The 14,881-nt window shown below is 39.6% G+C and overlaps 1 protein-coding gene across 1 annotated transcript; it reads left to right on the top strand.

The window, feature by feature from the left end:
- The first annotated feature begins 3,339 nt into the window (after positions 1-3,339).
- Positions 3,340-14,678, top strand: slc35f1 (solute carrier family 35 member F1). The gene is made up of 8 exons (XM_042503841.1): positions 3,340-3,671; positions 5,426-5,601; positions 7,767-7,894; positions 9,975-10,134; positions 10,258-10,414; positions 11,128-11,180; positions 12,856-13,010; positions 13,922-14,678. Exons 1-8 carry the CDS (start codon positions 3,577-3,579, stop codon positions 14,153-14,155), a joined length of 1,158 nt encoding a protein of 385 aa, XP_042359775.1. The 5' UTR covers positions 3,340-3,576; the 3' UTR covers positions 14,156-14,678.
- The last annotated feature ends 203 nt before the right edge of the window (positions 14,679-14,881 follow it).

Below are 14,881 nucleotides of genomic sequence, written 5' to 3'. Positions count from 1 at the left end.
TCTGTGTCTACTGACGGCTCTCTCAGAAAGTCCATCTCACCTCTCTTTAAGGGACTACCCTGTGACAAAACCGTCTTAAAAGTCCAGTTTGAAGGATTTAGCGGCATCTAGTGGCAGATATGTTTAAAAAAAAATCATATTCATGAAAAAAAGACCTTGTGTTATCCTCTAACTGTCCTCATGACAGAACAGTGGTTCCCTTACTGAGGGCCGGGCCCCTACACGGGGGAAAATAACCCTTTTTTTTTTTTTACAGCAGACATCTTTACTTGTCGAATGGATGAAATTAAAAAAACAAGTTGGTTTCTACCACAAGTCAAAATGTTTGCTGTGAAAAAGAATCTGAATCATTTAGGAACTATAAAATGAACTGCATTTTAAATTTGCACAACATACACTAATGAGTGAGATAAAAAAGAAACATGTTCTAGAGGATGAGAATCAATGAAATTTACCTTATGAGTTGATAAAGATTTCAAGAACTGAGGTATCTGCTGCAGATTTCAGCATTCATACAGGCATTAAAAAGAAACTCAATAAACCAGAATGCACTGCAGACACAAAATCTGTTTTTCTTTGAGTAACAGGCATTGCAGACCGGCAGGCGTGGCAAACTTGTGACAACATAACGGTAAGCTACAACGTGTTAACCCTTCACATGACATTGTCTTCTGCAGCTACACACTGACCTCCATACTCTATATTTATGTACACAGTGTCTGATGCAAGAATGCATTAAAATTTCTTGCTTTTCTGTCCTCTAAGCCCTTTCTTAATTTACTATAATCATATTCATTCCCCTCATAAATCCCCACAATGTTACTTTTCTATATTAACAAACAGCAGTAGCTCCAACACAAAATAAGGCGCACCTCCATGAACTCGCTCATAGTGATGGATCACAATTCTGAGAGTGATCTTTTACAGTTTAAAACAGTTGGCAGTTGACTGAGTGTTTCCAGATTTCAAAAACAAAGTATTAGTATACTCTTGACAAAAAAACCCCCCCCCCCCCAAAAAACAGCTACTATTCCACGTGGTGGCAATCCTGAATATTTTTGCCATAGGCTACAAGATTATGTGAATTTTCAGAACACTTCACTTGCTTTTATATTTTTGTTTCGTTCTCGTAAAGCATTGGATCCTTTGACTATAGAAATCCTTCTGTCCTTCTGAGATGGGATGTCTGTGTCGTTACGCCCAGAGAAACATACCTGACGACTACTCACCAGCTTACCATGACGTTTGATGCAAACATTGTGGGGAAGTCCTTTAGCCATGTCCCAAATCTTTATACTCCACTCATTCTTTGTTTTAAGTCTGTTCACACTGATAATACATGAGATAAAGTGTGCTGCTCAGCTAATATAAAAACATCAAATTGTAACTTGATTAGAAAATAAAAATGATTCATTTTTTACATTGAGTCAGTTGTAGCTTTAACACAAAATGTTGCAAGTGACAGTGCGTAAAAAGAAATTTATTAACAAGTTAGCTAAAGCTAATTTGTAAATACTTACCCCTTAACCCCTTAACAGGCATTGTTACCACATGCTAAACATTTTTTGCAATCAAATTGCTTCACTTAAGACTTGGCAAAACCCGATTTAATTTTATACAAATGTTTTGATATGAACCACTGTAATATTTTTATTTTTACTGTAATTCTATTTTATTACATTAAACTGACTATTTTCTATTGCACATTTCAAACAGATTTTTTTTCCTACTATGTATGTCGTTTTATTTCTTTATTTTCTTTATTTTTTTTCTCCATTTTTTTATTTTTTTAACATTGGCCTTTTTTTAAAACCGTAAATACTATACAGATTTTTTTTTTACTAGATTTATTTTCATTTGCATCTATTTATTTCCTCTTACTTATTTTTATATGTTTATTGTATGAGCTTAATTTCATTTTTAGATTTCTATTATATTACATTGACTTTTGCACTTCTTGCATTATGCTAGGAAAATGTTTTTTCCTTAATATACTGATGAATTTTGTGAACATAGTCTACGATCTATAATGTATCATTTTTGCTAAGGTATTTCTCAGTGTGGCTGTTAAAGGGTTAAAAAGTATCTACAAATAATAATTCTACAGTTTAAATAGTAGGCTAGCTAAATGCCTGTAAGAGTTAACTTCAAGTAGGACATGAATGATGAGTAGGACCAGTGCTCTGTCCAGTAGACACACTGGACAGCTCTGGATTTTTGACGTTGCTGTTGATGGACACAGGGGACACGGAGCAGGGACAGCATGGGAGGAATTTGGCCTCATGTAATTTTAAAATTGCGACTATGGCCCTGTTTTACCGACCATGAAATGATTCCAATTTTAAATCACACGCGGTAAGATAATTTGAAGGTAGTTATTTTTGGACTTATTAATCCTGTAGTTGCAGGCATGCAAAGACAAACTTCACAAGACTACACTGGCTTTGAGTAAGGGACTGTTTGTCATTTTGGCCTGTGAGAGGGGAGGGGTGGTGCAAAATGGGGGAGATGCTTCAAAAAAAAGGTTTTTAAACCAATTATTTCACTGCTGAAAAGATCATCTTTTAAGAAAACAGGGCCGTCTCTGCAGTAGAAAGACACAAATACTTTTGAAACTGGTGCTACATGCTCAGAGAAAACTACAAGCATGCAGATTGTTTTCATACAAAGCTGGTTGGAAATAGGCAAAGTATCCCTTTAAGCACTGCGGAAGGAATTGTATTTTTTGATTTGACTTGAGGGACATTAAACTTTAAATAGTGATGTTTTGTATTTAGGCTATTTTAAATACCCCCAGAAACCCAATCCTGGGTTTGAAACATGTTTTCTTTAAAAAATAATTAAATACATTTAAAAAATCACACAATTTATCACAGCCAGAAACTGTCTTTATTTTGTCTTTAAAAATCACAAAAATTGTTAAAGAAAATAGAGTTAAAAAAAAAAAAAAGCCAAGGTTAGCCAAAGCCTGCCATAGTATGTTTTCTTTAAAAATCAGCAGTAAAATAAATACCAAATACAGCCATTTAAATGTGTATGCCCCTCCCCTAAGCCAAAATTAAAAAAAATAGTTAAGTTATATGTAAAAAGGCTATTATATAGTAATGAAAAAGAACCAGTAATGTGTATTAATGCTTGTTCATGTGTGTGCGGTCTTTAAAATTGCCTCAAAGTCATGTATTAGTAAAAATGTGTACGAACCCTGCTGATAAATAAAGTACAGTCCCTAAGACATGCTCATACATCCTGATGTATTACGTCCTCATCCCATGAGGGTGTCTGGGTGAAAGGACGCCGCCTTGTGGTGAGATCATCTTCTCCATGTTAAATGCAGGAGCTGGATGTGACTCTGGTAGTTTCTCTTCAGGGGAGGACATCCCTGCAGCAGGTTAGTGCCACCGATTATACACGCCACTGCGTGCTCCCTCTGACCCGCTCTGCCGCCTGCAACACGGACACCGGGAGGCTCCTCCGCCGCTGAGGTGAGCCTGCTCCCCGTCCCCTCCTCCTCCTCCTCCTCCTCCTCCGGTCCTCCTCGGAGCGGAATGCGCTGATCTCCGCTCAGTCTGTGGAAGGATGATGTCTGTCGTCTCCACTGTGGAGAGCGCTCCCAGAGGTACAGGCACCCCGGCGCCGAGCCTTTACCAGCGGATCAGGAGGGTCTTAACCAGGTAAGATGACGGCGAGCAGCCTTGTGCATTCACTCCACGCTCAGTCACAGCGGCAGCTCATCACTGCGGACACCTTTTGTTTCATACACAACCTGTAACATCAGATCCAGTCTGCTGCTGCCGCCGCTGCTGCTGCTGCAGAAAGCATGTTGTGCAACAGATGTCAACATAACACCCGTGCAGCATCTGCCCTTTGCATGAACATCACATTGTGTGTGTGTGTGTGTGTGTGTGTGTGTGAGTGTGTGTGTGTGTTGAAGCGTTTGACTTGGGGGCATTCCTGCACCCCGTGGTACTGGAGCACAGCCTGGACACGGTGTGCTGGTTCGGTGCCTGCTGGCTGCCATGCTGAGGTCTGTCAGCCTGTACTGAGGTGCTGCTGCACAATGGCTGCTGTCCTGCTCCTGTCTCATGCATTTCTATCTACATGCTTCACTCTCCTCACTGTTAACTTGCAAACTCCCTCTGTGTTCGTCACGGACACACACACACACACACACACACACACACACACACACACACAGACAGACACTTTGTCCCAACCCTTTCCTGCCATCTGCTTGTACTTCTATCCCTGGCCTCTGTTGTGAGTGTGGAACCTGGCTGCAAATTTAAGACCAGCATATCAGGTCTATGTCACAGTGTGTGTGTGTGTGCACACTGTGATGCTCATATTGCAGCCACAGACACAGAGCAATGTTATTGTAATATGTCTTTATTAAAAGTAGGCAGACTGAAGAAAGCAGGCTCCAAACAAGCAAAGGAGGCCACACGTCAGGAAAGTGACCAGAATGCAAACACAAAACCTGCACCACAAAGACTACAAATGATAGATACTGCCACCATATTGGGCTGACCTCTCGGACACAAATAAAATATCAAATAATTTTTGATATATTGTTTGAAACCATTATTTCGGATTATAATCTGTTAAATTGTAGAGTTTTAAACAAACAAGGTTTTATTAATTTTAATAGATTTACTTGAATATTTATTATGCTAAATTGAGGGAAAAATCCTGAATTTTTTCTCAGAATGCATTACAGGAATTAATTTTTCAGTCAAAAATCAGTTAAAAAAATTTTATTATGAAATTAAATTAATAAAATATAAAATACTATTTTGGTACCAAACAATGAACTGTGCCTCATAATAGACATAATGTACTTTCAGATAAAAGTGAATTATTTTAGTTTTTCATGATAATGTCCCTAAAATTGTCGTGTTTAAAGTGTTTTAAATATTAAGGTTTCTGCCAAAATGTGTGTGTTCAGGAAGTATTGAGCATATGACTGCATCAATGAGACATGGATTATACTGCCTGAGTTGTGTGAGAGTTTGTAAACAGATGTTTTGAAATAGTTTTGCTGTTGTTAAATGTGGACCCCATTTACTGTAATCCATCAAGAATTTTCTCAGTTTTTGGATTCTTCGTTCACTGTGGAGGCACGCCAGAAAAACAATGTCAAAAAACAATCCCAAATTCAACATAAGACGGGTTGAGTAATTGATAGACAAATAATCTTTTTGTGGGTAAAGCGTTCCTTTAATGTTGTGTTCACAACATGTTTCCACTGCCCCCAAGTGGCCACGTTACAGGTTTAAGTATCATTTCATGGTTACTTGACAGACAGAAATATATGTGACCGCTGAAGTAACACTGGGGCTAATACTCCCACTATCGTAATGCCTTATGATCATGATGTCCTCAATGTAATGCTGACCTTTCGTCCATGACTCCTGTCCCCCTGCAGGGACCTGTTGGTGACCCTGGCCCTGGGTCAGGTCCTGTCCCTGTTGATCTGTGCCATCAGTCTGACCAGCAAGTACTTGGCTGATGACTTCCACGCTAACACGCCGGTGTTCCAGAGCTTTCTCAACTACATCCTTCTGTTTCTGGTCTACACCACCACACTGGCAGTCAGGCAAGGTACAGAGCTCGTGTGTGTGTGTGTGTGTGTGTGTGTGTGTGTGTGTGTGTGTGTGTGTAATGTAAATGGAATAAGTTTGCTGTACTCTCTACAAACAGATTTCTGCATACAGATGGAGAATTTGTAGGCAATTGGACAAGATTTTGTTATCAGAAGTGTTTTGACTTTCATTTGTAGTCCAAGTAGCTTTGACTAATCACATTTTAGCTGCGGGTACACAGTCTGTGTGAAGAGCATAAGACAAAGTGAAACACATTGCACAGTTATTCACTGGATGTCTTGAAATATTGGCCGTGGCCTCTAAAGGCTTATCGTCCTCAGACCGATACCCGATAGGTTACGAGATTGTGTATACTGAAAGAATAGGCAACACCACAACATGTGGTTTTGATCTAAAAAACCTGTGCTACTATCACCAATATCAATACTGATTTTTATTAAAAGCTGATTTATGAGGCAAATTCACCATTAATAAGGAACAGGGTGGATTTATTAGTCTTTTCTTTAAAATGTGGTTTAAAAAGAGTTGTTTAATAGATCCTTCTTGGTCGCCAAAGGCTTTCTTTATTTCATTTATTTTTAAATTGCACTTAACAAAATGTAATGTGAATTCCATGAGTAAAATGGTCAATGTGTGTGTATGCACATGTACACAATGACAGCAGAAAGTATAAGCGTGCAGTAAGAGGAATGTTCATGTGCCACCAGCTGAAACACTAATGTTGTATACACCATCCTGTTTTTCATGTGCTTTATGCATGTACCCAAAATAACTGGTACACTGGTACAATGAGAGTTACAATTACAGGTCAGAATATGATATTTTAATGACCAGTTCAACCAAGTTCTGCACAGTTTAGTTTGTATTTTTAGCTGCTTCAATTACACACATAGAATATCCAGTCTGGTTCAAACTGAGTAATGCAAAGCAGAAAACAAGAACACATTACATATCACTCTAGCTCTCATTTGTACAATATTCATTATAAAAGCCACTTGGAGGATGTCACCTGGTCTTCTGCTATGCAGCATTTTCTTTTCACAACTTTTAAGTTGCAAAATCACATAGCAGCAATTAAAGCATGTAACCCTTTTAAACCCGAGCAAATCAGCTCGATTTCTGTCAAAAATGACGGAAGAAGGAAATCAGCAACATCAGAGAAAATGACCTGAAAAATAAGCACAAAATCAGTAAAAAAAGGAAAAAAAAAAAAAAAGAAAAAGGACAGTTACCCCAAAACTAGCAGAAATAAAGGAAAGGAAACATACAAAACAAAAATAAGGAAATTATCTGAAAAAGGGCTTACCACTACTACTACTACTAATAATAATTCTGTAACATAATTATAAATAATTATGAAAATTATAATTATTGTATTATGAATATTTTTCCATAGCTTAAAAAAAAAATTCTAAATCTGCTGATTCCTTGCAATTTGTGGGACATGTCTTGTCAGGTCACTGAATCGTGAGGCCTTCAAAGGCAATATTTCATTGTACTGCGCATTACAGAAAACTAGGGAGTATGTATGTGACGAGTGCAAAAGGTTGCACCGTGGGAACGATATTCATGACATTAGTAACACTGATGCACTTGTGTGTGTTTTGTAAGATTATACTCATGTATGTAAACTGCATAATACAGAATATAACTTATCATTACAATGCAGATCAGATCCATAGACTGTATATAAAGATGGACAACACGTGTCCACTTTCCCCTACTGCACAAAAGTGAAGCCAAAATATTGCAGTTACAGCCACCACCATCCTAAAATAATAACACACATAGTACAAAAAAGCTAAAAATATTACTATTTATCTTCAGCCTGACAATCAGGAAACAGGCAGCACAAACACGCTTGTGGGGGATTCGTTACAGTCTTCCTCTGTAATGGACTGGGTCCTCTTCACGAAAGCGCTGCGGTGATTCGCGGTCTTTGTTTTATTGTTGATGTGGCAGCTGTGGATGAGATGACTGCAGATGCAGTTGATTCGAGGCCCAGATTTGGAAGCGGTGAAAGACTTTACATGCTGTAAAGACAAACTGCAATCAGCTGTATTGTGTGGCCATTCTGTTGTGTCGATGTCGAATATATTTACTACACTGATTGGCTTTAGTATCTTCATTATGTGCCCTGTTTTTCTTTCTCTGTCTTCCCAGGGGAAGGGAACCTGCTCGCCATTCTGAAGCAGCGCTGGTGGAAATACATGATTCTGGGTTTGATAGACATCGAGGCCAACTACCTGGTGCTTAAAGCTTACCAGTACACTACGCTCTCCAGTGTGCAGGTGGGTTTGTGTGCGGTTAGTACGACTAAGCCTGTCGCGGAAAGTCTTCTGTGGTACTCGAGAAGCTTTATCAAGTCTGACAAACCTGATGATGTCTGCCTTACAAACTTTTGGGGGTAGAGTTTGAACGACATGAGTACTGTATCACTAGTATTATTGTGTGTAATTGTCTTTTGTGAGTCTCTTGACCCTGATGAGGCAGACTACTAAATGACTAAAATGAACCTTTATCTGGCTCATGTTACCACACATTAGATGTATTTTTTTTCCCAGCATCTAATACATTTCCTGTAAGCAATGTGATTAATCCTTATTGCAAATTCAATGTTTGACATTCAGGCTGTATGTAGGCAGTGAGGCACTTATCTGTTAGAAATGAAGGAATCGGCTTACATTCCTGGATCAAAATAACAAGAAATCAATGGCACTGAAAATAGCCAGGACCATAGAGTTGATCTGGCAGCATCCCTGCAGGACAGACGGGCACAGAGCCCCTGGAGTGGCTTTTAACGTGACTGTCTGGCTCAGAAACACAGGAAGATGATACTGCTGCACACCGACACGCACGCAACAACACAACAATGCACACAAGCAACAACACAAACACACACACACACTTTTGTGTGTCTATTACTGTACCCATTACATTATCACAAAATACTGGAGTCATTATGCACACAGTGGCTCACTCACTCAGATGAGTGACTTTTAAAAGCCCACTGAGCAACTTCTAAACACCATCACCCACTAGAATTTCACATTTCTTAAAATAAAATGCCAAATGAACTCACTCTTCACTGTTCGAGACAGTCCAAATGATGATGTCAGATCTTCATCACCTCTCACTGTGCGCAGCGCTCTCCTTGCTGCACATATGAGGCTTAAAGTGTCTTTTAGCAGACTTGTTCCACCCTCTGAGACTTTTTTTAATACCTGCTTAACAGGAGTCAACACAAGCCACAGTTTAGTGACGTTTCTCCCAAAGCAGCCAGATGGCTCTTTAGCTGCTGGCAGATATGAGATTCACATGTTTGTGGACACTTTTCTTCCAGGCTGGATGTTTGGGCCCGACCACAAAGACGCTGCCTAAAACCCTTAATCTACACACTTAAAAAATCAGACAAATCTCTATGATCAGGATCCAGTTTGGCTTTAAATCTCCTTCTGTGCAGTCCTCAAGAGCCATTTTCTCAAATTGGACAATTACTTCCTGAGGAAAGCTGGACGCCGAAACACGTCGAAGGAGTAGTACTTTTTAATCATGTTCTACCTTTAGAACCTGCCTGTGCACTAAAGGCATTTTAACTCATTTTCTAAAGATGAGTGCCTTAGTTCCTATCTGTTTTTTTTCTAGATTTGTTCATGCCCTTCACCAAAGACCATCGTCCTTTTTTGTACTATCACTAGTTTTAAGGCACTCTCCTGTTTTATGGCTTGTTAAATTTTGGACAATGTTTGGAGAATCAGGTCCAGACACTGTTCGGCATTTCTCTTTAACACATGTAGGACACAACAGGACACCGATGTGTCAGACGCGTTCTCACTTACTGGAAATACTCTGTTTAGTTTTAGCGAATGGCGGCAGTTCATAATTTGGTGATTTAACAGCGGAATCTCTCGCCGTACCTCAAATTTTTCCGACGAGTTCCCAAAAGTTCCTAAGTTTGCCATTGTCGTGTAACTGACCCTTCCTCCCTTGGATAATTGTTTTTTTACAGTTTCATGGTGACCTTGAAACGTCCTAGAAACGTCAGTGCACCATCTCAATGACCTGCTCTATTCACACATGGGCTCAATCGGACATTACACCGACTTTGTGCGAGTGAGCTGGCAGGGTTAAGTCCATTTAATGTCCGATCTTACTGATTCGGACATTTGCGTTCTCACATTCAGCTCCTCTGGGTAATGTCATTTCAGGTGTGCGGTGCAAGTGTGAAATGGGCTTATGTTGGGGATGCTACGGCTGAGAGTCTGTGGTTCGAATCGGAGTCGTGGTGATTTTCTGAGGAGGAAGAGAAGGAAACGTCTGACTGAAGAACTCATATTGTCTGTATGTGTTTGTCTTTGTCCGTCCCCTCAGCTGTTGGACTGTTTTGTCATCCCCGTGGTCCTGCTGCTGTCCTGGTTCTTTCTTTTGGTGAGGTACAAGGCGGTGCATTTTGTCGGGGCGGGGCTGTGTCTGCTGGGCGTCGGCTGCATGGTGGGAGCGGACATCCTGCTCGGTCGACAGCAGGGCCTCGGTGAGTACGTTGGACACGTGTTCAGGCTCAGGGTGCAGGTACGTACGTATGTTAAACTTGCAGTAAATCTCTCGCTCATTTGCTCAAAGCAGTCGTCCCTCTTCGTTCTCTCACATCTGTCAGGAGAGCAGAAGCTGTTTGGGGATCTTTTGGTTCTGGGAGGAGCAACATTATACGGGATCTCCAACGTCTGCGAGGAGTTCATCGTGAAGAACCTGAGCCGCGTGGAGTTCCTCGGCATGATGGGACTCTTCGGATCCTTTTTCAGCGGCATCCAGCTGTGAGTTTGTTTGATTGGAGGTGACATACCTCACGTGAGGCTGGGCAGTCAAACACCTTTCACCGCAATTTAAAGCTGTGGCCTGGAGCGAATTGGTGCGATTTCTCTCAGAAACATAGAGAAAAAGGCAAAGAGCCCTTTGGTAAAAATGTTCCACAAATTGCAAGAAATTAGTAGATTTAAAATTTTAAAAAATAAATAAATAAAAAACAAACAAACATATTTTTCATTATCGCAATTACATATTTAAAATTATGTTACAGAATTATTGTAATCTTTAAGAACTTTTTTTCCAAGTCTTGTTTGCCTTGATTGTTTGTTTTTTGTTTCTTTTTTTTTTTATAACATTTTTGTTTGCTGTGTTTTGGTCTATTTTTTATCAAGTAATTTTCTTTTCTTTTTACTACTTTTCGGGTCATTTTCTTATACTTTTTACTAATTCCTTGCCTATTACTTCAATCAGAAAGTTACTGGAACATTTTCTGAACGTGTCTTGCATTCTTCAGAGGGATTTCACAGAGAAACAATCTGTACAAATAAGCGAGAAGCTTTGAACCAACACTTTTCTAGAACTATAGAAATATGTTGAATGCAAATGGCTGTGTTCTGCTCAGTGGGACAACTATCCCAGGTGATGCCGTGTGGTTCTTATTGTGCGTTTGCAGAGAATGTGGAACAGGAGTCTTTTAATCTGTGTTTGTACTCTGTTTCAGGGCCATCATGGAACATAAGGAGCTGCTGAAGGTGCCCTGGGACTGGCAAATAGGTGAGAACACACACACACACACACACACACACACAGAAACAACTTGGATTCACACACACTAGTAATATTACAACCCAGTCACCAAAAGACAATGTACGTTTCTGAAAACCATGAGTATGTTACATGTGCATGTTTCTTATCTGTCATGTTAACTTGTTTCTACAGTGTTTTTTTTTAGCAAATCATAGCTGTTTCCAGCAACTTTTTAGCTTTTAAATGTGTGTTTTTCAGCAGCTCGTCTGTAATTCCAGCAGGTGTTTAGGCACCAAATGTAGGTATTTTAAGTCACCTGTTACTTTTTTCAATGGCTTTTTAGCCCACAAATATCTTTTTTGTTTTAGTGACCCTTATCTCTTTTTCAGGTGGCTTTTTTGGCACCAAATGTGGGTGTTTTTAGGGACCTGTGACTGTTTTTCTGGCAGCTTTTTGAGCTCCAAATGTGGATGTTTTTTTAGCAACTCATGTTTTTCTTTACAGCAGCTTTTTAGCGCCCCCAATCTGGGTGTTCATTAGTGACTTATCTCTTTTTACAGCATCTTTTTAGGCATCAAATGCGGCTGTTATTACAGTGTCTTTTTAGCCCCCAAACAAGTTTTTAGCGACCCATGTCTCTTTTCATATAGCTTTTTAAGCACCAAATGTGGGTGTTTTTTAAGGAACGAGTGTCTCATTTCTCTGCTTTTTACCCCCCCAAACATGGGAGGGATTTAGCGACCCATGTCTTTTCTAGCAGCTTTAAAGCACCAAATATGGGTGTTGTTTAAAACCCAAGGCTGTTTTTCTAGCTGCTTTTTGACCTCTAAACATGAGTGTTTTTTAGTAACTCATGTCTCTTTTTACTGCAGCTTTTTAGGCATCAATCGTGGGTGTTTTTAGGGACATGTGGCTGTTTTTTTTCTAGCAGTGTTTCGACACCCAAACATTAGTGTTTTTTTTAACCTCATGTCTGTTTTTACAGTTGCTTTTTAGCCCCTAAACATGGCTGTTTTAATCTGTGTCTCGTTTTCTAGTGGCTTTTTAGCCCCTAAATGTAAGTATTTATCAGCAACCCATGGATGTAGTTTTAGAGACTTTTTTATCCCCAAACATGAGTGTTTTTAGTGACTCTTCTTTCTCTTTCTAGTGGGGATAGTGCCATAAAAAGCAATTATTCTTTACCTGAGACACTGCTGTGTTTCCTGAAGGGATAGTGGGATGAAAAGTGGACATTATAAACCAAAACTTAATCTTTCGCTAACCATAACTAGGTGGTTTTTGTGCCTAAAACTAACCACGTTAACCACAGCATTGTTGTAGTGTAAAGTTTCAGTGTATTTTATAAAATAATGTGCAAATGTAATCTATCCTTGCTTTGCAGAAACATACAATACCACCAGTTGCCTCCTGCAAAAAGCTGTGTCCAAAACAGAAAAAGAGTATTAATAATACGTTCTGTCTTGAGTTCACTCACTTCCTAAACAAATGCAAAAGCTAGCTAGATCCACATCTTTACGACATGAGGCTTTGGTGCTCATGGGAAATGCATTCTGAGAAACACAGCCACTTTTGTTCACAGGAACCAGCAAAATCAACACAAAGTAAAAGGTCCTCACAGTTGCTTTCACAGTTAATTTAGATGTTTTAAAAAGCAGTGTTACTTTAATGTAAAAGCATTTGCTCGTGTGTGTGTCTGCAGGTCTTTTGTACATCGGTTTCAGTGCCTTCATGTTCGGCCTGTACAGCTTCATGCCTGTGGTGATGAAGAGAACGAGCGCCACCTCAGTCAATCTCTCCCTGCTCACTGCTGACCTGTACAGCTTCTTCTGTGGCCTCTTCCTCTTTCACTACAAGGTAGTATCACACTGCATGGAAGTATGCATGCAGGGATACGCAGGTCAAGAGATATCCAGACATGTAGGGTTGCATTGTGGGTAATGTAGGCGGTTTGGACAAGGAAGATCAATCAATCAATCAATCAATCAATCAATCAGTCAGACTATTTATATAGCACTTTTCATACAAACAAACAAACAAACTGTAAAACAAAGTAAGTGCTTCACATAGTAAAAGCAGAGCAAATTGCAAGTAAATAATAGTTTTGGACTTTTTTAATATAGGGAATAATCTAATTATTAGAATTTAATGTTTGAAATATTTTACAGAATTATTTTAATTATCTTTAAGCAGTTTTTTAGGTTGTTTCCTTGTTTGTTAGGTAGTGGTTGCTGTTTTAACTTTTTTTTCTTTATTTTTTTTCTCTAATTCTTAGTTAATTTCCACTACTTTTGTTTTTTTTTCTTGTTTGTTTTTGTTTTTTGTTTTCTCCTTATTACCCTTTTCCTATATGTTTGAAAGAAATCAAGCTCAGTGGTGCTAGTTGAGCTAGCAGCAGATGCGTGCTTCCCCCTGTGCAGTGATTTGGTTGCCAGGTTTAATTTGGTAGAAAGAAAATAGTTCCTGCGTGAAACTGCTAACAACAAGGTTTGTGGATTCTCTTGAGTAACTGGATCAAAATCTGTGGAAAGAGACATCACTGTTGAGTTTTTAAAAATAATTATTTTGGCACCACAACCCGAGTGCCATCTAGTTCCATTATATTGGAGAGAAATCAGACATCTCTACAGCCGATATCTCCAACACGGCAACTCACACCAAAACAATCTAGACTGATAAACAGCGCTAAAGGTAATTAAAAAAAAATGTATTTTTGATTTTTGGTTGAACTGTCCCTTTAAGTCTGTCTGTCTGTCTCTGTGTTGCAGTTCTCGGGCCTTTATCTGTTGTCGTTCTTCATCATCATCTTGGGCTTGGTCCTTTACTCCACCTCATCTACCTATGTGGCCCAGGACCCGCGAGTCTATAAGCAGTTCAGAAACGCGGGCGGTCAGCCGATCACCGACCAGCCTCCGCTCAGCGCCGGAGTCCTGGAGCCCTCCGTCACCTACACCAGTCTGGGCCCCGAGGCGACGGACGAGCTTCCTGTACGCGTAGCCTAAGCTCTGGGAGGGAGATTGATCTGTCAGCCTGGCGCATCAGTGAGTCGGCTGCAGCCTCCAGGTTCTGCCCATAGTTGTATACAGAGCGGCAGGGCAGCAGGACGGCTGGGCCATCACCCAGGTATGTCCAGGTTTTCATTTTATGGCCTGTGTTGGGGGATGGAGTCTCCACCCGCCCAGTGACCAAGTTCAATTCATGTATCCAAAATTTGTACCTGAAAAACCTGAAAGAATGTCATTTAAGCAAATAGCAAAGTGAAACTGTCGATTTCACTGTGATCAAAGACTGCGAGTAGACAATAGTGACTGAAAACGATCATTCATGTAAATAGATGGTATTGTAATTTTACTGTATTTAATCTCCTGCTTTCTTTTTTTTATATCTGTCAAGAAGGTTTGTGCTTAATACCTGTGTATATGCTAACATCTGATTTCATATCTTATTATCTGATCGGAATCTACCGCGTTTCTAAATCCACCCGCTCACATGATGGATGCCTTATAGGCTGGAACAAATATATACACTCGTAACATATCTAAATTTGACTGCTTTCACTGCTTTCAAAACAACAGGGTGAAAAGGCTTTAAAACAACATTTAGGCATTTAATTTTAGAAATAGAATGGACGATAAATAGCTGAATTGTTGAAAAATCTGAGTAATAATAATTTGTGATTTTTGGGGGGGTGTTCAGGTGGTGGGGTGGGAGCTATCATTTGATGGATT

This window comes from Plectropomus leopardus, chromosome 16 (genome assembly GCF_008729295.1).
Source record: "Plectropomus leopardus isolate mb chromosome 16, YSFRI_Pleo_2.0, whole genome shotgun sequence".
Taxonomy (NCBI): domain Eukaryota; kingdom Metazoa; phylum Chordata; class Actinopteri; order Perciformes; family Serranidae; genus Plectropomus; species Plectropomus leopardus.
This window is presented reverse-complemented; position numbering and strand designations above follow the sequence as displayed.